Source organism: Leptosomus discolor, chromosome 2 (assembly GCF_034619465.1).
Source record: "Leptosomus discolor isolate bLepDis1 chromosome 2, bLepDis1.hap2, whole genome shotgun sequence".
Lineage (NCBI taxonomy): Eukaryota > Metazoa > Chordata > Aves > Leptosomiformes > Leptosomidae > Leptosomus > Leptosomus discolor.
The window spans coordinates 70,822,430-70,848,855 of NC_141392.1; the positions used below are offsets into that span (position 1 = coordinate 70,822,430).

Genomic DNA, 26,426 nt, shown 5'->3' on the forward strand with positions numbered 1-26,426 from the left:
CCTCTTTAGCTGTTCTTTGGTATATACTCCTTTGAAAACCATATCAGCCAAGGAAAAGCATGAAGTGGAATTTCAATACATAGTGGTTATGATACATTATTCTATCATTCTAAATTCTATTCTATCTATTCTAAACCCCAATCCCTTTAGTTTGCTAAAACAAAGGTCCTACCTATGGAGTTGCTGAAAGTGTTAGTTAAACATTATTTGAGACAATTATGGCTGTGCATCAACTACATAAAATCAAAATCTCTCCAGACCTTTGCGTGCCATCCACAAAAGGGTGGTCTTGCAAACAGCTACAATGAAGTTAAAGAGGACAGGGCAGAACAGAACAGAAAGAGAGGAAAACACGGAAATTATGTGCCTGGTGTAATGACATTAGCACTAAGAACAGCTGTTCCTACTACACCATTAGCTGTAAAGAAGATTCCTTTGCTCTGCACAGTTTCCTCCTTTCTGAACTGCCGTGTTGGAGACACTGTAGCAACATTTTAAATTTACAGAAAGGGCTCCAGGTTCCAGTTGCTGCAAAACACGTAGCAAAAGAAGCTGGATGAAATACAGAAGGTGGAAGAGAGTAGAAAGGAATGGAAGGACTTCAGAAACACCACAGGTACCATGAGAACATCTTTCTGTGAAGTCTCTACAAGGCAATTTGTCTTACAAGGTTTTTTATGAGATAGGAAAGGCATGCCAAAATGGAAGGTCTTTCAGTAAGGATTATACTGAATGTTATGTATATCGAGTTTCCTTGTTCCATACCAGCCATGAAACTGAGGTGCTGTCACTTGAATCAGCGCTTGTGAAGCGACAGAGGAATTAGAAGTGTTATACCACGGCACAGCACTTTCCAGTTGGTATGGGGACAGAAAAGAAGCAAACTGCTCTGTTGCTTGTGAAAGAAGAGTCTGGCATGGATGAAGAATAAGTTGCTGTCATTTGTAGACCATTCCAAACAATGCACTTAGAAGATGTGAAGAGTGCATGGCTGGCTGAGCAAACAGGACTCTAATGAGTTTACTCAAGATTCTTTGCAAGCAGCAGTCAGCAGACAATTGTTCCAGTTTTTGTTTTGTGGGTACCTGAGGGTGCTGGCCACTTCAAAGCACTGAAGAGAACACGGTTAAAGCTACCACAGAGGCTCCATTGCAACTGATCAAAATCTTGTTTCTAAGGAACTAGCAGTATGACAGGTTTGTTTCAGTTCCTGAATCATCACTGTTCAATAGAAATACTGCATTTTACATGCTTGGCTCCAACGTGCTAGTAGTTCTACTGTGAGAGAGGGGATCCCCACACTCAGGGAGAGCTCTATTAACTGAATGAAGGGGCTACAGATCCACTTACAGGAACATGTCATCATGGAAGATTAGCATTACTGACATTATCAAAATCAGAAGGATAAAACTGTACAATGTGTTGCCTTACATGAAAGCACTGTCAAACATCATTATGAGTGGTTATTATAACTCATTTCTGGCTTGTTACAGCTAAGCTAATGGGAAATGATTCCAAATCGAAATGTTTTCATTGTTTTATGTTATGCATTTACTTGTTCAATAGGGAAAAAAAATTACTATTTGCTCGCTAGAAGGCGGTGGAGAGTTAAGAGTACTGGAAAATACCTTGCCATTAATTTTTTTATTTATTGAGGCAATCTGCTGTCCTGCTGATGTAACTTGGGAATAAGAGCATCGGTGGAAAACTATGCCACACCAAAGGCTGGGGGCCACCACGGGCTGGGCAGCGGTGAGCGCCGACACACTTGCCTGAAGGCATGGAGAGCCAAGTGATCTGCAGCTGAATGTTTGATGAGTTTTGCTGGGGGAGACTTATCGATAAATGTGTCCCAGTTACCCAAGCCATGGGTTTTCCCTTGCCATCTCCTGGCCACAGGGTACTTCACCACAGCGCTGGAAAAGAGGGGAAATTGCAGATCAGCCTTTTCCTAGGCCAGTGCTTTTCTTAGGTCAGCACCTTCATTTTACGTAGCTTCGCCGACCTTAAACTGTTGCCAGAGACCTCTGGGGCTGCCGGCCGGCCGCCCTTCCCGCCTCCGTGCTGGTCGTCCCCGTGGCCGGGGAAGCCTGCTGCGACGGAGGGCGCTGACGGGCGGCCGGGGACGGGGCCTGCGGCCAGCGAGGGCCGAGACCCCCCTCCTCGGGGCGGGCTGGGACAGCGACAGCGGCTTCCCCACCTGTGCAGGGGGGAGCAGGCGGTGGGCTGAGGCGGCCTGGCCCTCCCGCCTCCCGCCGGCCTCTCGCGATGTTGCTAAGGGCCCGGCGAGACTCGGCAGCGGGCGCCGCCGGTTGCTAAGGGCCGCCGCCCGGGGAGACGCGCGGCCGCCGCGCCGGGGAGGGCAGCCGCCGCCTCAAGGTGATTCCCGCCGGCCCGGGGGCCTCTGTGCGGGGTGGGGGCACACAGCACGGCGACGGCCCCCGGGGCCCCGGAGCCTGAGCCTGGGCGGAACTGGGAGTGCGGAGCCCCGGGGCCGGGCGGGACGGGGGAGGGGAGGGAGCGCCTCGGGGACCTGCCTGGGCGGGGGGCGGCGGGGACGGCTGGGGGGCCAAAGCCCCTTTATGCTTTTAGTGGTAGCGTGAGGGAAGGACCTGGTCAGGTTTAGCCTCTTCTCCTGCCGCTTTTGAAAAGAGAAGGGGCTTTCACACGTGAGTTGTCACTAGAAATCTGGTCGCTGCCACAAACTGATGCGCAGTTCAATGACTGGCAATAAAAATCGAGAGGGCACAGGAATTCTTGCACTACTCGTGTTTCTGTTAACCGCTGTCGTTGGTTTGTTGCTAAAATTGCCGCTTTTTTGTTCTTCAAAGCCTTGCTCGAGCTAAGGCTTGTGTAAGGATAAATGGTGGCTGCACTAGGCCGCTTCTGAATCACCCCCTGGGTTTTGGGGCAGGGTTTGCAGTTGTGGGACAGTGCCGGGAACGGGAGTTTGAACTTGAAAAGACTGCACAAGCTGGGCTTGGGTAAGGTTTTTAAGGGACAGAGTGATGATTTTCAATTTTGCTCAGAAACTGAATGGGGGGATATGGCTGTTGGGGGGGGGGGAAGGTGCTACAAAACCCCTAAATAAAACAAACCTTTAGAAATTAATTTTAAGTTCAGTATCTCTGTTAGTGATTACATACGTCAAATCAGACTTTTCAAAGCAAACTGAAGGTGAAATACAATATTCTCATGATTTGTCCTTACGAAAATTTGAGTGGGACTTTCGCACTGATTGCCAACCAGTATCCAGACACTGGCACTTTTAGAAATGCCTACTTATACCAAAATACTGAGGGAAGTTCTTTGCAGAGGTGGATATTAAACTAATTTTAGGATTATTATTTAGTTATTAATTATAATATTAGGCTAATATTAGGATATTAGCCAATGTTAATGTCAAAATATAAGACTTACGAGAGTGGTTTATAGAGACCTAAAATGCATTGACTTTGATTAAATATTTTGAGACTTAAGAGGACTGCAAATCAGGGAGTTGAGATTGTTGCAAGGCATTTGTGGGTTTTTTTGTTGTTGTTTTTTATTTGATTTTAATGCTATATTTGGTAAGGTGATTGAGTTAATGTTGAGTTGTGTTTGATCAAAGTAAATTGTTCAGCAGCTGTGCTACTTGTCACAGAGAACTGCTAACTCAGGGAACCATTACCTTTCATAAAGGGTAACTCTTCCAGCTGCTGCTATATGGCTTTGATTTTTTTGTTAGTTAATAGTGTCTAAATCTGAAGAAGTGATTTATTATGTTGTCTCTTCCAAGTGTGCATGTTGTTTATTCACAGGTGCTTAGAGAGTCTTTGAATAGACTAGAAATATACAAGCTAGAAGTGCCACTGGGGGTTGAAAGTATTCTTTGGCATATAAAGGAATTTGAGCCATGAATTTAGGTTAATTAATCAAGATAGAAATGGAGCTTTTAGGTTTTTTTGCAACCTTGAAAATTAAACTGGTAAGACGCCATCTTCTGGACTTGACCAATGTTTCCAGTTTCTCACTGCTGCTGCTCCTCTCAGTTTTTCCCGGTAGCTGTAGGGTTAAATTGACAAGACTGTCAGGCCACCTTCCATCACGGGCAGGGCAACAGCCCTGAGCAGAGGGATCCAAAAATCAGAACTGGATAGTAATAGTGCATGAGAAGCAGCTGAGAGACTTGTAGAGGTTTCTCATCAAGATACAGTCACTACATCTGTAAAACCCCCTTTTTAAAATTATGGTGTAGTCTTGTGCCTATTTGATGGGCAAGTCCTCAAGCAACTACAAACAGGAATATTCAGGCTTTTTGTAATGCAGTATCTTGTTTAAGAATATTGTGCTAAGATAACGGGAGGCTTATTAAAACTGATTTGATATATTTTGTTTCCAGTTCGTCTGGAGATAAACTCTATAAAATATTCCCTCTCTGTGATCGTGTCTTTTGGTAGAAAATCTCATGTTGTTGATAACAGGAAAAAAGTGGCAATTTAAAGGGTTTATGCTTTTCTTAGCATCTTGAGGGGAGGAAAAAACCCAAAACTATGAGAGCTTGTTATTCTTATATTTGCTTTATACAGATGTCTCACTTTACAAGTGAAGATGAAGCTCAGTTACAAGCTATGCTTAGACAGTTGCTGCAGAGTGTGAAGGAAAAAATCACTGGAGCCCCATCAGCAGAATGTGCAGAAGAGATTCTCTTGCATTTGGAGGAAACAGATGAGAATTTTCACAAGTAAAAATATTTTTGCTATTTTTAGTATTTTGAAGGAGGTGAAGTGTTTTGAACTATATTATTTCTGGGAAATGTTTACAATTTGTATTACTGTGTGAATATGTGTGTGTTCAGATATTCGTGTCACTAGTCAACTCTCAAAAGATATTAATTTAGAGAATAAAATTAATTTTGCCTTTTTTCCGATTTGTTTTTTTCCCTTTTTTTTTCACTCTTGGTAATATATTTTTACTGTAATAGTACTTGATGAGCTGTTTGTGAGAGAGTAACTTACAGAACTACCTAATTTAGCCAACTCTGCATGTATACATGTAATATACTAAATGCATACGTGTACAGAAGCTAGAAGAAATCCTCACTGAAGGCTATCAGGCAGTATTTTTGACACCTGCTAGACAATATAATTTGGCTTTTCAAAATAAGGCAAATTTTCAGAGGGCTACTTGGCTTGCATATTTTATTGTTCTGTCTGGCTTGTATTACTGAACTGTTGTATATCTTACCAGGTTCTTTTAATGTGTGTTTTGAATAAAGCAGAAATGTATCCCTACCACACTTCTGTTGAATCAGACTTGACAGTGTGACCTCATTTACATGCGATCTGGATTTCAGAAGCCCACACTCCTTTTTCCTTTCCTTGGCAATCTAACTTGTTTATTTTTTTACCATGTGGGAGATTTTTAGTATGCATTTATGACAAGTCAAGAGAATATCAAGCTAAAATGACCTTGAAGACATTTTAATAAGGACCAGAGTTCTGTGACCTGACTCCTGAGAAAGCTGATACCCTGCCAGTTTTTTCAGAAGTGGCACTACCTACATTCTCTTAAATTTGTCTAGTTTTTAGCATTGATTTGTAAGTGGTAAAAATTAGGTAAAAGTAAAATAAATAGAACTAGGGTTTATCTAAAATTTCACTAGAATTTTAAAAATTATGCTTTTGTATCTTCTGAAGATGCTAAATGTTTTAAAATGTGTTTTAGCTCAATTTTAAATTGTATTACAAATAGTATCAGAAAATACTTTTGTTGGCAGTCTGCAAATGTTAAGCACCAGGTTACTGGGTGACAAGCGTGAGAGTGAAGAAGTTGGTTATAAACATATCAAAGTTGAAAATTACATGTAATTTCTAAAGAAAAATGTTTAAATTTAAAGGAAGATCTATACAGGAAAAGAACACAAACAACCAAAAACCTATGAAATTACTTCTGTCAATATTTCTGCTGAGGGCTTATTAGGAGAACACCCAGGATGAGGGTACCAGTCTACAGCTGGTGGAAACATGCATACGTAGCCTTCCCCTTTAGGACAGTGAAACCATGGCATCCATTACTCTGTCTGGTACATTACAAAAATTGGTGATCCAAAAGATACTGTGTTTTAATGAGAAAAGTCCTAACTTACATTTAATGGAAAATCAGGTGATGCTTTACATGCAGAATGTGAACATTACTCTCTGGTGCTGGAATATTTCTGGAGGTATTCTAGTCTTGTTCATGACCCATGGCAGATAAGGTTGGTTTTCATGGAAGTTCGGGGAGATCACATGGCGATTTATTAGTGAGGCCGTTAAAGAAACTTTATCCTTGACCCTTACCCCACCCATTGAGACTCCAGGCACCTTTATTAGTAGTGTGTGCTTTTGGATTGTCCAATACGCTAGTTCAGCTCAGCATTTTGGTGAGCACTGTTTCTGCCTCATGGTTGTTTTGCCTCAGTAATTCTATCAGATTTTGAGGCCTTACTTTATCCTTTGTTCCCACTTTGATGTAGAAAAGACAGGATGCTCAGAAAGCTAATGAAAATGAAAATTGGATCAAGTTCAAAAGTTATGTGCAGTTGTAGAAATCAGCATTTTTAACTATATAAGTACCATGTTTTTCTGAAATTGTCTTAAGATTTTTTTTAACATTTTTTTTTTTTCCCCTCCTCCACTGTTGCTTCCTTTGTAAGCCCAACCAGATCACATTCCGACTTGATTCTGCATGTGAGGAAGTAGTTCTATCATTGCTGAAACGCTTACTTGTTACAGAAGGTGGAAGAATAATGCAGAAGATCAAGGCTAGGACATCAGGCAGACAAAAACTTAGTGGCATAAATAAAGATGTGATTGCTCTGTATTTCAGAGCAAAGCAGTCACTGCAAAATGTATTCCCTGGAAATGTAACTGTCGTGAAACAAATGGGGGAAAGTTTTATGGAAACTTTCATTCGCTGGAGAGTCGTGTGCAGTTTCGTTATTGCAAAAGTAGAAAGCCAGCCTTGAAGACAAATGAAAATGCAAATAAACATTTGCATCTTTTTTTTGAGATGTATTTCTGCTACTTCCATTGAGAACAAAAGCGTAGGGATGGAAATAAGTGTGTGTGTGGGAAACTTATACCTGATGGAACTTGAGGTAGGCAATCCAGTGAGGAACTACGAATCATGATACATGGCACAATTTTCTGTGGTTATTTTTTTTTATATATCTTGAATATAGTCTTTTTTTTTTTTTTTTTAATATCCAAGAAAGTCAAAAGCTGCTGCCTGTTGTAACAGTTGCTTTTGTTTACATTTGCACTATTTGCATTTTATAGCTTTGGACTCTGTACCTACATGGTGAGCTTACTTTTTTATTTGAAATTTTCTCACTCTGTATTTATCCAAATTAATACAATGTAGTTGTGCTTTTGATATAATGAAAATATAATGATGCATCTGCTGTTTGCGTATGATTACTTTTTTGTGTGGTTTTGTTTGCCTTATCCTTTATACAAATCAGAAGACTAACCGAAAAAAAAGTTTATATATTCTGAGCACTACTTTTTAGCAATTTCAGAATCTGAGGACCCAGCGAGAGGCTTTTGTTTGAAATCCTCCTCTGATTATTTTTTTGTTTAAACAAGCTTCTGTGAGTATGTAATACTAAGAGTGTAAAGTGCCAATTTCCTTACATTTAACATGTCATATAATCACAGTCAGCTAGTTTGTCACTTTGACTGAGATCTTCTGCATACTGTCATGACACACAGACTTTCATAAACCTTAGACATGTTCATACACTAGAATTTCTAAATTGTGTTTTCTGTGTTTCTTCTCATTTTGTATATGTACTGCATAAATAATACCAGCTGGATATACCATAAGACAGTGTTATGTTCAGGATGCTCCAAATAATGTTTCTTTTGGAATTTTAAATTTGAGATTCCTTTATATTCTGTGATTTTTGTCTACAAAACATCAACCTTTTGTCTGAGTAGATTTTTACATTTCGAGGAAGCACAAAAAGAAATTAGAAACTATTTGGTATTGTTTCTTCCTGGAATACGCTGGTAATGACCATATTGAAGAACATCAAACCTTATTGTGTTTTTTACACTGTTGAAGTTTATTTCTGTGCAAGTCATAAACCCTTACCTTAAAGTAAAGACTCTGCTGGGAGAGGAGGTAGCTAATGTTAATATAATGTTGAAAACGTTTGACGGTGAGCTCAAGGAAGTCTGTCACAGTTTAATTTTTTTATGTTTGTTGCAGCTATGAGTTTGTGAAATACCTTAGGCAATATATAAATAATACTGTGGGATCTGTGATTGAAGAAGAAACAGAAAAATGTACTTCTGCTCAAAATCAGGGTGAAGTATCTGGCTATGACACACTTGTCCAGCATGTTACTAAGAAGACCCGTGAATCAAAAGAGTGAGTATATACATGGAATTCACATTTTTGTTTCTTCTTGGTCTTTGTTTTCCTTTCTCTTTTCCAGAACTTGTTTTGAAAAAATAAATTCTGAATCAATGGGTAACAGAAGTGATTCTTTGTTTTCAAAAATCAGTGCTAAGCAATTCAGATATTCCCACTCTACATTGAAATTGTCTCACTCTGGAATTAAGATTATGAACTATTGCATAAGAAGATCGGGAGCAAATCTGTGAAGTTTTTGAGGTATTTAGGGTTGGAGTTGGGCAGGGGTAAGATTTGAGAGAAGAATCACGACTTCATACTGTTTCACTAGCTGCAAATTAAATTCAGTTCTGACACAGAAGTTGGCCTAAAGGAAAAATGGGTTTTATCAGGTATTACAGTTTGGTAATTTCCTTAGATACAAATGGAGAGTCTGTATGACAATGTTGTTTTCTAAAAAAAATAAAATAAAATAAAGTAAAATTAGAATACATGAGTATATTTTTAAAGTCTGCTTCCTTGGGATCTAGACAGGTGTCCTGTGAGAGTAGTATGTTCAATCAGGTCTGCTTTCATTGCCTAGTTTAAAAATTGAAGTTTGAGCTATCTTGCCTTGTGTTTTAGTGTACACACAAAGATACTTCTGCAGTCCTGTCCATATAATGTAGAATTGGGATGTGGACCAACCGTATAATTACCCAAGATTTTCTGACTCCGACTGTCAGATGGCCAGAAATCAGTACGTGTGCCAAACCTCATGTCAGCATATTACAGGATTTGTGGTCCAGATTAATTGGCTTTTGAACACTGTATTTAATAAAATAGCCTTAAGTAGAAAAACCTCTGTGAGTAACAGTTACATTCTTTTCTTTTTCCTACTAACTTTATTCACCTTTCGAAGGACATTAAAATAACTTTTCCTTGGAATACTAGAGGCTGGTTGCTCTCTTACTGAATTTTCATGCTTCGGGTTTTGAATTTGCATGAGCAGATAATTGGTGTGGTTCTTTAAAGAAGTGATCAGTAGTACTTACTAAATGGATTTTAGTATATACAGCTGTTATTTCCAGAAAATATGTAAAACTTCAAAAGTTTAGTCTATGCCTTACATTGGTTTTGGAACTCCTGTACAGAATCTAACTACATCATTATGCTTAAAGCAGTTCTAAAAGTATTGTTTCTTTAATTAAAACAACATACTTGTGTCATCATAGTGAGTCAGATCCTTACCTCTTTATTTTTAATTGTCGTAGAGAGCCATGATGAGGCCTTTACTGAGGTTGAACTATTATAATGTGAAAACAATGAAATTAAACACCTGAAATGGTGAATGTTGAAAAATGAAAAACAACCAAGCCATCCCCCTCTTGTTTTAGCATCACTGGTCGCTTTTATGTGTTACAGAGGAAGAAAACAAAAAAGACAATTTTTGTCTTTTATATTTTAACCACTAAAATGATTCTATACTCTACTTCAGATGAACTAGTTTTTTCACTCATTTTTATTGTATAATCTTAACTTCATTTCTTTTAGTGGAACTAGGATTTTGCTGAGATGCCTGTTGTTTACAATGTGTCCTCAGTAAGAAAGAAATTAAAAAATAGTGTATGTTTCTGTTCTAGAAGATTTCGTTTTCTGTTTGTTTTCAGAAAGTTTCTTATGTAGAAGTACACAGAAATATGTTTTATGAACCGTGCTTTTATAGGGTCCTTTTCTTGTCACCTGTCTGCAAGCATTCTGAACTCTGACTGAGCATTATTTGATCTCACTGTGATGGTCTCACTGTGATGGTCTTGATATCATTTCAGGATCATTCAAGGTTCCAGTTTTGTTCATTGCAATTACTCATTTTCTGTGATATGTAGTATGCTTAAAGGTATTTATGGAGAAAAATGTATTAAGGAATTTCACTCCTTAATGATGCATTCATAATGTACTTTCATAGTACAGTCATTTATGTTAGAAAGAAGATCTTAGTCACCTACACTTGGCTTTTATTTTCACCTAGAAAGTAGATGTTAGCATGCTTGCCTTTCAAATTGTGCTGTTTGTGTCTTTCTGTTTTGAGGATCAGGACCTTTGGGTTCTTGTGCTCATTAAAGTTGGTAGAAGAAGTTCCATGAACTAAATATGTCTGTATCTTGTATTTTCAGTTTGAGAGCTAGGAGGATATTAAAGCACAATATGGTAATTTGTATCTCTGGTGACTGTAAAGTAAGTAATAGTAGCCTTAAAGTAAAAAATAGTTTGGAATAAAATATCAACATTTTACAATAGGATGTTTTTCTTGAAACAGTTTTTATTTTGAATTGTTTCCTTGTGGATATTATTAGTCAATTTATGTGGCTTAGAAAAAAACGTGGTTTTGTTGAAAGAAAATCGTTTTTGTGTGCATGATGTGTACTCAAGATCTTGTATCAGGATGATGTGTTCTCTTCTATTGGTTCTGCTTGAGGCTTATAGCAGAAGAAAAATTGGATGTTGAAGAAACATAACCAGTAACAAGGATGAGACCTGTTTTCTCAAGGACAGATTCTCACTTTTGGTGGATTCACATTGTTCTTTCTTAAGAACCTCTCAGAACAGGATTATGTTAGTGCTCTGTCATTGAATGGTTTTAGAAAGGCAAAAAGGAATTTTAACTTTAAAAGGTAGTTATCTGAAACATTTAATGTACATATGTGTTTTGTTGCTCATTTTGGTTTTGCATTTGCTTTTAATTCATTTCTCTAAGTTCAGTGAGTTCAGGTCTAAGTAGCATTATGCTGTATTCAGTTACTCACAATTTAGTGATTTTTTTTTAATTAGTAATTTTCATGCTTTTTAATATTAAAATAATTTTTACTTTGAAGATACAGAGAAATGATGCATGCCTTGAAGAATGTCATGATGGTTGTGGTAGAATCTTTGATTAACAAGTTTGAAGAAGATCGGATGCATAATAAGGAGCTGGATAGTAAAACAAAGAAAGAACGTCAGAGTGGCTATTACACAGACAACTGTTCTGACAGTGACTCTTCGTTCAACCAAGTACAATGTGTTTTCTCTCTCTGTTATGAAATAAGCATGGTACTGCAAAATTCTTAGGTTTCTGTCAGTGGAGATTGAAAACAGCCTTCGAAAAAGATTCATCCTTCCTATCTGTGATCCATCCTGAAATGAATTAATTACCTTTCTTTCACTCTGAAGTACTAAGCTTATACTAGCTAGCTAACCTTTAGGCAGCATGTGCTAGGTAAGATTAATATGATGCCCAAATGCTCTAAAGTACCTATGCAAGTACTGCATAGGAAAAGATAAAATAATGGTAAAAGCAGTACCTTATCTAACTTTTTGTGATTTTGCTTTAGGAGCTGGGTAGTGTGTAGTTCATTTCTAGGCTACTGCAGTATGCTGTATTACTTACTGAATGAATTACCATTGGGGATTTTATGAAGATACAGGAAACTTTAGGCAAAGCAAAATTTGTAAGGATAATTTTGTTGCTGTAAATTTAACTTTGGGCAAACAGCAGAAAACATTTAGAATGTTGACTTTAATGTTAAATTAGTATAAATGTTTAAGTCCTAATTATTAAAAGTAAATTAGATATCAGAAAGACTGATGATTTTAATCTTCTGCTGTTCAGTTTAATAAAATACACTAATGATCATTTTATAACGTGTATTACAGAGTTACACGTTCATGAGTCAAGAACAATTGCAGCTGCTTGTAGAAAGGCTTGACCCTATTCAGCCTAAGGAAGTAAGTATAAAAGAAGAAATAAAATGTTAATACAGATGAAGGTTTGGGGCATATTGGAAAACACCGTATGTGCATAAGAGTTCTTATGTACCTAAGTGGGATCTTGTCTTCGTTGGTTCGTATACCTTGGTTTCAGTGCAGCAGCTGCTCTGCAGTGCAGTATTTCATTATTCATAACTATCTGGTTGAAAAGCTTGTGTTGCAGCAAGTATTTTGTTTTTGTTTTTGGTTTTTGTTAGGAGTTTGTGCTATAGATGGGCATTTTTCATTGTTCTGTGAGAAATAAAGTTATTGAAGCTTATTTTTCTGTGTACATGTCCCTTGCCCTTCTCAGTAACTTCAGTGTTGTCATTCATGTTACCCCTATCAGAAGAGAGAGATGCCTGCTGATTTGCTGACAAACTGCTGCCAGATGGAATATAAAAAGCCCAAGATAGGTTTGCCTTCCTGTCAATGACTGTACTAATTTGAGTCTCTACCCACCAATCAGCACCAGCTACTGATAGTTTTGAAGCTTGGAGAAACATGATTTTGAGAGTGCTGTCTCAGTAAGATTTGTTTGGGATTGTCTGGTAGTTGAAAAAGGCATGGTAGGTGGGAAGTGGTACAAACATTGTGATCGAGTTTTATTAGAAAACCAGGTAAAAAGTCTGATGCTGTTAAATATTGTTCAAATTTGCTGCAGTTTGTTTCAGTAATATGGAATAAATTACTAGAGATCATGGTTGTCTGTGAATAGAACAACAAAAATAGAAGTTATTTGAAATTATTTAGATTATAATGCTGATGAAAATTCAGCAGTAAAACATAGCGTCTATAACAACTCTGTTTCCACTTATGTTCATTGACATTTTGGAGAGCTGCTAGGCACTTTTATATTTTTTGGTGATAGTTTCCTATATTCCCTGGTAACAAAATATTTGATTACAAGCAGAAAGTAGAACATAATCCTTGCATCCAGCATTGAAAACCTGTATAAAATGATTTTGTTTCTTCTTCAAATATATGCTTTTTTTTTTTCCTCTCAGTGAAGTAGTGTTTTGTCTAAATTGCCATAAAAATAAGCAGTAGATAAGTGTTCTGGAATTCCGTGTCTGTTCTACAGCCAGGTCCTGTTCCTTCCTTCCTCCAAATTGGATTGTCGATTGTGTATTCGAGAGGTTGCTGTGAACGCATTTGTGGTGTTTATCTTTTTGAACCATTTCAGGTTCGCCAAGAAGCATTGCAGACCCTGTGCTTTGCCCCTCCCTCTGATATACTGAACTCTGAGAGTTGGCCAAATCTGCGTAAGCATCTAACGGTGTCTCTGTCGGATCCTGATGCAGCATTCAGTGTAAGCTAATGTTCTGTCTTTAGTTATCAGATGTGTAGCCATGGTAAAGAGTACTGAAGAGGTGGAGTAAGAAGTTATATATGTATTATGAGTAGTCCAGCAGGGTCCCAAGGCTTATTATTTGTGTGTGTATCACATAAATTCGTTTTGAAGTGAAGGAACTATGTGATTCCATGAGGTCTTGATTTAAAGGATTACAACAGGATTTCAACAGGATTTTTAAAGACCAGAGTACTCATTTGATAACTTTTAATGGGAATGAGGAGATTTGAATATCTGTTTATTAAACAGATATGTAAAAAAAAAAATTGACAAAACTCTTCTGTAAAACATGTCATGTTGATATTTCCTATTTAAGTCAGGTCTGTGCTCCATGATGATGAGAAAATGATACGCAGTTATATTACACAGGTGCTGATGAGGAAAAAAATGGCAGCTCCTTAAACTGCTTTTAGGTTATTTTATTATGCCAATGAAGCCTTTTTTTTTTCTTTTTCTTTGAATTTTAAAGCAATTGCCACATAAATAGGAAAGTCGTCCCAGCTGCTATCATGTGTTTCTCTTTCAGCTTAGAAGATCTGCAGTTTCTTTTAAAACAGTGCTAATTACAAAGACTAGTTACCTTTAATAACATAAAAACATTAACATTCCTGGAAAAGTACGGTGATATTCACTGATCTACTTTGTATCTCAATGAGGCTTTGATTGATGCTGTCAGTATTTGAATAAAATTTCCATTGGCCTGTAGGTTTCTCTGGTCCCAAAATGTATATTTGTATAAAATATGCTTAAGATCTGTTGAGATAATCTAAGCAGTATATAATTTTAAGAATAATACCACTGCATATTGATTATTGTACAATAATAATACACAGTTACATGAATGTCTAATACATTGCTTGATTTTTTTCCCTTAGGATAAAATTCTTAGGTTCTATGCAAAAACCTTTTCTTCTTCTCCATTTAATATGACAAGAGAAGTCTATACAAGTTTAGGTATGTGTATCTAATTACATTTAAGAATTCATAAGTCATGTACTTCCTGAAAATCAGTTAATTTTTGTAATGAAGCTGTATAATATAAACTAATTTCTCACTATTGTCATGGAGGTGAGGTGGTTTTTTTTCCTTTGTTTTTTAGCAAGGCACTTGGAGTTATACTTTCTTTCTGGAGAATATTCTCTTCGTATTTCGTCTGGTCTGGATGTATCTAACACAGAGATAAATCGTTTGCTTAAAAAGGTATAAATGGACTTTACATACCTTTTTTATCATTCCTCAAACATCATGAACTATTTATTTTTTAATTTCAATAATTATATTTTCAGGTCCGCCTTTTAAATGAATACCAAAAGGAAGCTCCGTCTTCCTGGATTCGTCATCCAGAAAAGTATGTCACCTTCAAAAAAACTGTCACTGTTTCATATCTTAATGATTTGTGACATGTAATTAGATGCATAAAATTTTAGGAAAGGGTTGATTACAGGATGCCCAGATGACTGGTCAGCGATAAGGGGAGAAATAAAAATAGAGGGTGGGAAAAGTGGAATAGGGAAGTTGCATAGGAGCAGTCATGGGTCATATTAAGCTGCTTACTTAGCTTTTGCAACGTTCTAACTGCTTTTTACCAAAAATAATTTCGATGTTTTACAAAGTAACAAGTGTAATATTTAGCACTTACAAAATATGTAATAATTTAGAAGAATACACGTGTATGTTAGTTTTATTTGTAGTAATATCCTTACAAGATCAAGTTAATGTTGTTGATGTTTATGATTTATCTGAACAACAAGGTTTTGCAATAAACTTTTTCCTGAATATTACTTACTGGTGGAAAGACTTAAGTGATTTTTGTTTTCTGTTACTTTTTTCCCATTTGTGTCATCAGGTACATGGAAGAAGTAGTGGAGAGTACCTTATCACTTTTGTCAGTAGAACACGAGCCTAATCATCCTGCCTCTCCAGATTTTTTGAGTCCAGTCTACTTCTTGGGTCTGCTGGATATCAAAGCAGTATGGTTTAAAAAGTGGACGGTAAGCAAAAAAAAACGCAACCCAACAACCTGTAACTTGTTCACGTCTGACATGTTTAATTTATGACTGTTATTATCACAGACCTATTGCGTCCTGATAACAACCTATAATGAGCACTGTAAGGAAGTCTGGGGTGGTTTTTTTTAGGCATTGCCCTTTAACACTGCTCTCTCCCTCCGTTTCTCTTCAGTTACTAGTCTTCATAAAATTTCCGAGAACCTACTGCACTTTGTGACTTCAGTCCCTTTGTCATAATAAGACTGACAGCCATCAAAAGATGCAAATATTTTTCTGGAAGAAGGGATGAGCATGAAAATACAGTTACATATATGGTATGCTGCACTCAACTTGCTAACCTCCTGTGGACATCAGAGTTTTTTGCAGCCTACCTGCAGTTTATAAATTTACAATTTAGGATTTACATGGCAATGTCAAAACACACAGTAACATTTCAGCGTAGTTACTGTTATTCTGTTTTACTGCATGTTCTGCTATGCATTTTTCTAATGACATAGTTTTTTTTTGTCATCTTAAATGTGCTGCAGACACACATGCTCACTTGAGTATAATACTGGTTTACAGAAGCTGGAGTTCAATACACTGAATATGTAGTATGCACAGGATCCCTAAAAGAACAGAATCAGAGATAATTTTTACTTTTTAATTAAAAAATAGAACTTAGATGTTTGAAGTTGACGTTAGGTCTTCTTTGTCATTTTAGCATGCGTATTACAGCAGAACAGTGGTACTTAGGCTTTTGGAAAAGAAGTATAAATCTGTGGTAAGTATTTCCCAAGGCAAATTTACTTGGAACTTGTTCTTACTTTGCACATTGTGGTTAGAACATCTTTTTTCCTTTTTTCCCTATTGTCAGAGCTGTTCCATGTTCTTTAGCTAGATGAGCCTTTTGGATTTTAATTATTTTTAAATTTCTCTTTCCTTAAATGAATCAGTGTTAAATACAAAGAAGGGTGTGTGACCAGCTCTGAGTAAGGGGAAATTTGGATGTTTTATACCGGGTGTTTAATTAGGATTATTATTTAATAATTCCTTATGTTGTGTTCATATTTAGAATTATTTCTGATGATGTGTAACAGTAGCAAATGGTGAATTTAAAAATATCATAAAAACTATGCAAAATTTGTATTTTTGATGGTAAGAGACTAAAAAACCACCATTGTGTTCTTTAAGTTGTGATATGAAGCATGAAGGATTCAAAGTGTCAGCAAGATAAATCAAACTGAGGAAACATCTTTAGCAGTGTAGGTGTTAATCCTATCTGTATGGGCAGATCTCTTCACTGGGATGGAAGTTTCATTGTTTTCGTAAGACCAATATAGATGTGAGATCCATTCATATGGACAGGACTTTGGCTATGTTTTGTAAAATCTTGTGACACAAATGAAATAGAATGTAAAATGTATCTGACTGATAAAACCTTTAGATGGGAGACAAGGATACGGACAACTATAAAAGGTGTTTGTCTTGTTTATCTGTATGCATAGGATAAAGCATGTTCCATGCAACAAAATGTTTTTAATGGGAAGTCCACGATCAGCACAGTCTAATCTAATTTGTAAGCATAGAGTAAACATCTGATTAAGTATTTTTAACTACATATGTCTGTATATTTTACTTACACTTCTGAATAAATCTTAGCAGCTCCAAACTGTAATTAATGTAAATGTACTTCTTTGTTCATCTGCTATATTTGTGATTCCTTTCTAAATCCATACTGATAATTTTTAAACTTTTATATACATTGATGATAATGCTATGATAATGATACAACACTTTTGCAAAGAACAGTAATAGCACTGACAGCACCCAACAACCAAACTTACAGTTTAATAAGTGTGTTCTAGATAAAGATTTTGATGTGTGGAAAATGAAAATCTTCTGTAGTAATGACAGTATGGCACACATTGCCATTAACTTCTCGCAATATTTATGTGTTCTCTGTACTCTTTTTCATAGGTTATTTTAATGCTTATAGAGCTATTTAGTGTGATAGTGTAATGATAATTATCATATATTTTAACAGCCCTGTAAAATTTTGCCTCCTGATGGTTAACCCATCCAAAGCACTGAAACATGAGGTAGTTGCAGTGAGGTAGATATTTAGATTCTTATGTTAAAGGATGGTACTTGGATACAAGAGGGAATGACTTTATTGTAAAATACCAGCTGTTTTATTATTTTGTACTTTTTTTTCCACAGCTCAATGCAGCTGTCCAGCAATGTCTTGATTATTTTGAATTTTGCAAGGCAGCAGTTAATAAAAATTCCAGAGTCAATGACTTCTCCCAGCAGCATTGTAGTGAGTATGTTTGTATGTTTTGCATTATATGCACATACCTCCACATTCTCTAGGTCTTTGAGCATGCTACTTCAAGAGTAGCATACATTCTATCTATTCTTTTGCTTCCTAAGATACTGTATGTCTATCTTTTGAGAGAACACTAATAACAGGGTTAGTTACTTAAGCTCTTTGTCTTTATGTACAAAAAGATTGACATATGTTGCAGGTAGTAGCTAGGTACTGTAAAGTAAATGAAAAGAGTCGAATTCTAATTTTTGGTTTTATTGTTAAAGGTGATAAGGAGAACTTTTCTTACACTGGACCAGAATTGCAGTACGTCTATTTTGTCCATTCACTGTGCCTTTTAGGAAGATTGTTGATCTATAAGCAAGGCCGAAATCTCTTTCCAGTACAGCTGAAAAATAAAAAAGGTAAGGAGAGGGCTGAGGAAAATGGAACCTGCTGAGCAATGCTTTATCCATACTTGATATATGTTTCCACTGCAATACTGTGGACGTTGTAGGACAATACTCTGTTCAGCAATTCTGTGCCTGTAAACCTTTCTTAAAAGATGGTATAGGTGATTTTGAGCATCAACACAGTTTTTCAGTCTTTGATGGATGTGGTTGAATAGATCTCTTTTGTCCTTACATTAAATACATTAATTTCATGTTGAAGGAGAGCTGGATCAGTGTGTAAGTGATTCAGTCTTTCTAGATATAAGTAATATCTTTTGTCAAACCAATTGATATAATTGGTTGGAAGAGAGACGTGCGCAGGGACCAAAACTGTTTTTCAGGTGTGAAACAAAATCAGTATTTCAAGCTAACTGTAAATTGAAAAGAATTGCTCTGAGCTTAACCTATTAATATAAGTAAGGTAAAAGAATCATAGAGGAAAAGGTTGGTACCTTTGGAACAGAGGTGTTAATAAGGATAGAAGATATGAAATGGAAAAGCCCTTGGACATCCAGAGAAATCTGCATATAGTGATACGTTGTACAGGGCTGGCAAATGCAAGTGTGTGAGAATGATTGTAGTGTTCCATTACATTAACATCTTCATTAATTCAGTGTAGAATTCAAAACATTACTGGATACTAATTCTGAGACTCGTCTTTTAAAGGTGTTTTGTCCCTCTGGTTTGAGGATCAGGACTTAATAGATCCAATGTAGACCAGTTGTGAGGATGAAACATTACTAATAGAGTGCTTTTGTCATTTATGGAGTGCTTTTGTCATTTATGTATTGTCTGTATAACATCATTCAAGCAGCGATCCATTGGTGATGGTTGCTTTTTTCTCTCCCCTACAAAAGTAACAATCTCACCATCTGTATTCTTAATAATGTCCTTCTCAGCTTCATAGGTAGCGACTCTTTCCTCACAAATTGTCTGATTTATTAACTTAATTACATTAAACTTGGAGCCATAGTTCCCAAATTGCATTTAGCTGCATGTTTGTTGTTTTTGTTTCAGGCCTGAGGAAGAGTTGTCTGGCAGCTTGTCTCTCTTCCAGTTGTTTCGCTTAATGTAATAGCAAGGTAGTGCTTTTTCCTACAGCTGTGATTATTCAGCAGTCTCAAACTTTGGCTGCCATTTGGAAGACATGGTAAAATTGCAATTGGCTAAGTTGGGAGGAAAATCAAGGGTCATAAGTTGATCATGAAATACCTTGGTAGAGTCCCAGGGACATGCATGTCTTTGGCTTTATGAGTTGTACGTGTGATTTCCTCAATAAAGCAAAGCATTGTTTACATATGCATCCATTTTATTTGTAAAATTAAAATTGCGCTTCAGTTTGCAAAGTACTCTTTTTTTTTTTTTTTTTTTTTTTTTTAACAGACAGTGTATCCATAACTGATCTGTTGGTATTATTTACTCAGCTTATTTATTACTCTCCAAGTTACCCAAAGACAGCTTTGGCAGCGCATACAGGTAAATATTTGTTTTTTAATATGTGCTAATATATTTATTTGTAATGAGGCATGTGGTAACTTCTGCAATTTTTAGTTTGGATCTATTACTTGTGCAGATTTTTCTGTTTACTTCTTCCGTTATCTTTCCTTCGTCCTCCCAACTGTTTTAAATCAGTGCTTAACAAAAGTATAATTCAGAAGCATCTACATAAGCCATATAGATATGTTTGAGTAAGTTAAAATATAAATAAATACTTCTTGTGTTAAAATATAAATAAATACTTCTTGTGTTCACCAGACAATTACTCTCCAGCAAGTCTTGTTATGGAGATTCTGCAAGTTTTTTGTGATCAAACAGGATGTGCTGCTGAATGTTTATATACAGATGCAGTGATAGATGCCCTACTTCATCCTATTCACAGTTTACTGAGTGGCGCAGAGGTTTGTAGTTATCTTCCGAATGATTTTTAAATCTATAGTATATTATCATTTTTCTATATTTTCTATGTAGATTTATTTAGTCACATGGTGACTTCTGTAGTATTTTCTACAGCAGCTGTTATAGTATGCCTTAAATAGTATAGGCTGTCGTTAACGATTGGTCTGACAAACTTGGTTTTCTTGAAAGCTTGTGAATAGTAGCAAAAATGGTGCTGTAGCTTCCCTTGGGAAAATCACGTCGCTTTTGTTTGTTTGTTTGTTTTTATAATGATGTTTTTGTGCGTCTTTTGGCTATTTCTTGGATGCTTATTTGCTCTACCTGCTATTTAAAAGGCAACCTGCTTTTATTCCTTTTTAAATTCAGCTGGCTACTTGAAGTTAGTGTTCTCACTAATTAGTATAGGTAAAATATATAATTCTTCCTGGAAAATTATGATTTTTAAATTGGTAAAATGAAGAGGGTGTTTATTTGTTTTTAAACCTTTCTGTAAGAATTGTAAAAGCCTTGGGAAACATCTTCTTCTAGGTACTTGAAAGTCTAGTTATAGTTCCAGCTTGTCCTATTGTTTTTGTTTTGACTGAGGTGATTTAAATGCTCTAGGTAGCTGTAAGTTTCAAGGCAGAGAGGCTGTGGGTCTGAAATGCCCATGGAGGAGCCTGAGCTCCCTTACATAAAGTGACTTTGAGAGAAATTAATGGCTGAGAAGTTTTGAGTTTACTTCCTGAGACTCATGCTTGCAAAGGCAGTCTGGGTCCTTAATTTAAATACCTCATCTAGGTTCTTAAAGTTGAATTTTGTCAATCATGAAATTTTTTTTTTTCAGTGTGGTTTGTTTGTTTTTCGGAAAAGACTTAGTATTCATTCCTGAAAATATTTTTGCCTATACAAAAATATTCCAGTGCTATTTCAAAAGTGTAAACAATCAGTTTCCAAGTAAATATTTTAAAGTACGTATTTCTGTAAAGCTTAAAAGCATAGTCCTGCAAAAACTTGATCATGTCAGTAATTTAGCTCTTCTGTGGGTATCGGTACTGAGTACTGTAGCATTACTTACACGTTTTATTATAAAGCTAACTATGGCTGCTTTTGCTAGATTAATACTTTAAGTTGTCTTGTTTTTACTGTACGTTGCAAAAATTTAGTGCCATTTTTTTCAAGTACAAAAAATGACTGAGCCTGCATATGCTTTGAATACTGATTTAGAAACAGTACTAAGGCAGTACTTTGATTTGCTGTGATGGAGGCCTCTGTAATCCCACAGGCAATCTGTGTGGTCACGTGGTATTCAAAAGTGTATACAATTGTCTATTCTTTATTCTACACTAGTAGTTAAAAAAGAAATTGTCTCACCATTTAACAGTTCCTCCCTTTCTTTTTTTGTTTTGGTTGTTTCTGCCATGCTTAGCTGTCTCTTGTAGGTAGCTGAACTCTTAACAAATTTTAAGCCCTCCTGTGACTTAGTAACTGTTCTGTTTAAAAAAAACAGGTCATGTTCAGGAATATTTAATGCACAGTAGCTGTACTAGGTTGGTTATGTCTTGTGAATCTGGAATATGTCATATTTGTTCTAACGAAGGTGCAAATTTTCTGTATTGCATCTGGCAAACCAATAGGAAAAAGTAGGCCAAGTCAGAGTGACCCTCTTCCTCTTTTACAAGAATTCAAACTGGTTTTCTTCCCAGCCAAACCATTGGCACTACTTAAACACCCAGGAATCCCAATGCTGGACCCTAATACTGGATCATGCCTGCCTCAAAAGGAAGGCTGTGTCCACGCATGTGTCTTTCTTCAGCTGGGGTTGGGGATTGGGTAGCACTGGAGCTGCATATGGGTCTTGTTGGCTATAATGTGGGCCTAATGAGCAAACACAATGCTGTTTTTTTACACTTGAGCTCTGAATTCACTCAGGTAAGTGCAAGACTTACTTGCCTTATATGCAAAGTAGTATAGTGTATCTGTAGTATAGAGGGGAGGAGAAACTGGGTGGCTAATGAGCAGGAGTTATCAGAAGGATCAGTTTGTGAACAGCAGTATTGACCTTTTGGGCTCTGTAGCCTCTGAGTTGCTGCTGAAGCACAGCTGGCACAGAACATTGTATTCGTATTTTAAATAAACGAAGTATTATGTTTTTGGAGTTTTTTGGTGTTGCGCAGGGAAAGCAAAATAATAACACTCTCAAAGAAACAGTGACAGCACAGTATGTTCCTTTCTTAGAATCCGAAACAGTGATACCAGTAACCTAAACAAAAGGTCAGGGAGATTTTTAACCCTCTATCACTGAAGATTTTAACTAAAAAAAACAAGTTGAAATTGTATTTTTCTCTTGGGTTACTTTGACCACTGGTATTAATAGTAAATTCCTTAACTTTTAAAAGTAGGAAGACTATTTTCCGCCTGTGCACTATATAAAATGTAAAGCTACCTGTAAGAGAAGAAGCAGGAGCTGGATTACATAGCATTTAAAAAAAAAAGGTTTCTTGTGAGTACAACTGTCCTTGATGAATATAGAAGAGTGGAAAAGATTTAAGCAGTGGACTTCAGCTTCTAGAGAGTGGTGCTGTATTCCTTGTTCTGACATACTAGCTATTTAACAAGTATTACTGGGAACAGTAATCACCCCATGGCTCATTGTTCATCTCACTGTTGACTCCACTCTGCTGTCTTGGGTGTGGATAGGGCAAAGCTACAAAAGGGAACTTCTCACTTTGAAAACCATCCTGTTTCTTTGTAAGTACATTTATGCATAAATTGTAGGAATTTGGAGCGTTTCTCAGTCCCTGATTGAGAAGGTAATCTCTGGCTATCTCGTAACTGTATTATTGAGGCATATGGACAGGAACAGAGTTTTGGTGAGCACCTTTAGGATGCTCTGCATATGTCCAGCAGAATTACAGCTACTGTCTACTGTCAGGCCCTTGGCACATCTTCCTCCTACTGCCTCTTCCCTGAAGAGAGCTATTTGAGAAAGCTCTGCTAGGAAGCCTTAGCAGAGATCCCCCCAGGGATGACTCTGCTAATAAGCATCAGTGTGGACTTACTCCTTCTTCCACTCAGGAGGGTTTTTTAAGACAAGATTCTTGTCCTCATTCCCTGCCTGTTCTATATTGTAGCAGCATTGGAGCCTGCTGTCCCATTGATCTGAGCCTCGACCCACAGACATGAGTTCTTGGGTTTGCTTCACCTCAGACCTGCCTTGTCACTATAAATCCAGTTGCATGGTGATCATTGGGCTGTGTCTGAGCCTGGTTACTGTGTCTGGAGCTGACCCCAACTCATGCATTTGGCTTTCTGGCTTTACCTTGGACCTCCCTCATCACTGTGGAGGTGAACCTGGTTGCTGTCACTGGACCTCATCTGCTCACCTTGCTTGGATATGGTGGGACTGCCAGCCCATCCGATGGTGAGCCATTGCCTTTGCCTGCCTCATTATCATGCTCAGCTTGTGACTTCTCGTCCCTTGCAATGTCCTGCCCTTGCTGCTCCCTGACAGGTTCTTCATGGAGCACCCATGTTCTCTATGTCTACTGCTGGAATATTGACTTCACTTATTAATAAGCAATGGCCAGTTTTAACATTAATTCGTAGTACATTCATTAGTCATGGTACCATTCTGAACAGTCTGAATCCCAGTGTTAAACGTTAAAGTCTGCTTGATTGCAGCCTGGTTGGAGCTATACAGTGCTCTGAAGTGAGCAAGAAATTGGTAGAGGACTTTTGCTTTGCTCCAATGGGGAAGACTTTCCTCATGGTTCCAAAGCAAATGGCTGTGTGGGCCTACTGCAGCCTAGATGTGAGGTGGATGCAGCAGATCTTGGGAGGAACTGGGATTCCATTTCTAGCCAAAGAGTTGCCAATGAGTATGTGGCTATGAGGGAGTTAGTATGTTTCTCACCTTGATTCAGGTATTGTTCTTATCCCCTTAGGTGGCATATCAAGATCCTTTCCACATTCATGGTGGGAAAAGAGAAAAATGAGTTCAGAAATGTCTATTCTCTATATCTGTGCAGTCACTGTACTTCTGCCATAGTCATTAGAAGTGATGATTATTGCTGTTTGTGATGAAGATTTCTATGTGATGGTGTTTGAATGTAGGCTCTTCACTTATTTTGTTTAAGTTATTAAGCAGTCACTGAAAGGTGACCTTCAGGTTCTGCATACATAAGCCAGACTTGAATAAAAAGCTTTCACAAAAGCATTGAATTTGAAACTTTTGTATTTCTTTTTTCTTCCAAATAGATGTATATAAATTGTCTTGAAACCACTTTAATTGATGTAGCTGATATTTTGGCAAGGATTGCTGCTGTAGAAGATGGTCTTTCTCTTCTTCTTTATGGAGAAAATGAAAAAACTGCCGAAGATGACAGGTAAGAGTCCGTTAATGAATGACATTATTGAGTACTTTAATGAATTACGTTAGTCTTATGAGACTCGTTTTCTCTTTTTTTCATTTGTCTGTAACATGATATGTTTTGTTTATGTTTGGAGTAAAATATCTGATTATCAAATTAGTAAGTGTTTTAGAGACTGTATTAGGGGGACATTTCTATGTATAACCAGGTGAAATCACAATTTAAAGACATATTTTTATTAAAGGAGAATTCTATGATTTAGTTGTTTTTCTTATTCATGTGAGAGCTTTCCTTTCTCTGAATGTAGTTTGATTGTGTTCATAGTGCTACTGTTCAGGCCAAAGGCCTTTCTTTGTTTTTTAATATTTATTCTAAAAACAAACAAAAAAAAATCTAATTTATTGAAAGAATAGATTTAATTTAGCATTCACTTTTCAATACATCTAGTAGAGACATCTTGTATCAGAAGCTGACATAAAATTAAAACTAAAAATAAAAATTAAAAATATCTAAGCTGCAGGTCATGTAAATGTTTGAAATATATGTCTTCTAAGTAGAGAAATCTCAGAATTTGCATATACTTTTAAGGGGGGCTGGAAATAAAAGTATTTTGGAGAAAGAGTTGTCCTTTGCATTGCAAACCTAGTAGACTTCAGAAGAATATCACAGATAGGAAAAAGGAAGAACAAGGACGAATTTTGCCTTGTAGAGATATCCTTAACACCGATTAAGCAGAAGCTAAAATGATTGTCTTGTTACTCTTCCCAACTGGACCCCTATAAAATGCACAGTCTGTGTAGTTCATGGCCCTGTGGGCTGGATGGAAGACAATAGGTGCATTCTTGCTTTATGGTGACCTGTAACAAAAATAAAATCACTTGCTGTATGTTTCTTGTCTTCTGACTGGTGTTACAAGTTATAACATAGATGGCCCCTCCATAGTGGGTCATAGTTTCTTTCCATAGTTTCTTTTCTCCTAGAAAAATTTAAGTGTTTAGTTGGAGGATCTGTTTCAAGTCTTATTAATGACTACAAAACAACATTCTAAAAGTGTTATTTTATTTCTAGTCCTACAGCTGTTCATGCAATTGTTCAGTTTACAAAGAAGCTTCTTCATGACGACATTTCTCTCTTATCTGGAACTGAGCTTTTGCCAGTTGTTAAAGGAGCTTTCATTTTTGTGTGTCGTCAGATGTACAGAACTTGTGAAGGCCTGCAGATACTTATACCTTATGGCTTGCATGAATCTATCGGAGAGGCCTGGAAAAAGGTACATCTTGTTTTGGAGTTGGAAGATTGGGAAAAAATTATACTGTAAGAGATTCAGCTTATGTAATAGTCGTTCTTTGCTTCAGGTCAAATATTTAAGTAGTGAGATAATGCTTGGAATTGTTCTAAAAATGAAGTTCTACTTTTCAGATTTTTTTCTGTATGTGAACCTAGCAGAAGCTTAGTTTGAGACTTCTATGCCTCAAGATTAACCTAGGAACTTTCAAGATGCATTGATACGCCCATCATTCATTGTCCTTAATGCTAGAGGTACTTGATGTCATGCTAGCCAGTGTCCACCACAGATTTTGTCATCACTCTTGTTTGCGATACCTTGAAAGGAAAGACAACTAAGATGTGGTCTTAGTAATTTTTAGGTTAAACTAGTTTGTTTCGGTGGGATATATGGAGAAAAAAAGGAGATTCTGAATATTTGACTTAAATACTTAGATGTCATTGAAATATTCTCAAGGGACAGTAATGAGAAGTGCCAGTCAGGAGTTCTTGTCTTACTTGTGTACTTGGATATCTTATGAAGTGTAAACTCTGTACTTCAACTTCAGTTTGGTTGCTAGTCTGATACTTTTTCTGCATGAAAGAGCTTGGGTCCAACAGTTCTGTGTGTTCTGCTTTCTGTTATAAATTTACTAAACA

At 36.9% G+C, this 26,426-nt stretch overlaps 1 protein-coding gene across 1 annotated transcript in view; it reads left to right on the plus strand.

Annotated features, from left to right (window-relative positions):
• Nucleotides 1-4,568: 4,568 nt before the first annotated feature.
• TBC1D32 (TBC1 domain family member 32) overlaps nucleotides 4,569-26,426 on the plus strand; it is an 85,920-nt gene continuing 64,062 nt past the window's right edge. The window contains exons 1-16 of the mRNA XM_086461259.1: nucleotides 4,569-4,723; nucleotides 8,239-8,400; nucleotides 11,238-11,415; nucleotides 12,058-12,129; nucleotides 13,337-13,462; nucleotides 14,380-14,458; nucleotides 14,604-14,704; nucleotides 14,791-14,852; nucleotides 15,351-15,495; nucleotides 16,217-16,276; nucleotides 17,716-17,815; nucleotides 18,091-18,228; nucleotides 19,639-19,731; nucleotides 20,011-20,153; nucleotides 24,391-24,518; nucleotides 25,572-25,773. Coding sequence (XP_086317385.1) covers nucleotides 4,569-4,723; nucleotides 8,239-8,400; nucleotides 11,238-11,415; nucleotides 12,058-12,129; nucleotides 13,337-13,462; nucleotides 14,380-14,458; nucleotides 14,604-14,704; nucleotides 14,791-14,852; nucleotides 15,351-15,495; nucleotides 16,217-16,276; nucleotides 17,716-17,815; nucleotides 18,091-18,228; nucleotides 19,639-19,731; nucleotides 20,011-20,153; nucleotides 24,391-24,518; nucleotides 25,572-25,773 — 1,944 coding nt within the window. The remainder of the gene's footprint in view (nucleotides 4,724-8,238; nucleotides 8,401-11,237; nucleotides 11,416-12,057; nucleotides 12,130-13,336; nucleotides 13,463-14,379; nucleotides 14,459-14,603; nucleotides 14,705-14,790; nucleotides 14,853-15,350; nucleotides 15,496-16,216; nucleotides 16,277-17,715; nucleotides 17,816-18,090; nucleotides 18,229-19,638; nucleotides 19,732-20,010; nucleotides 20,154-24,390; nucleotides 24,519-25,571; nucleotides 25,774-26,426) is intronic.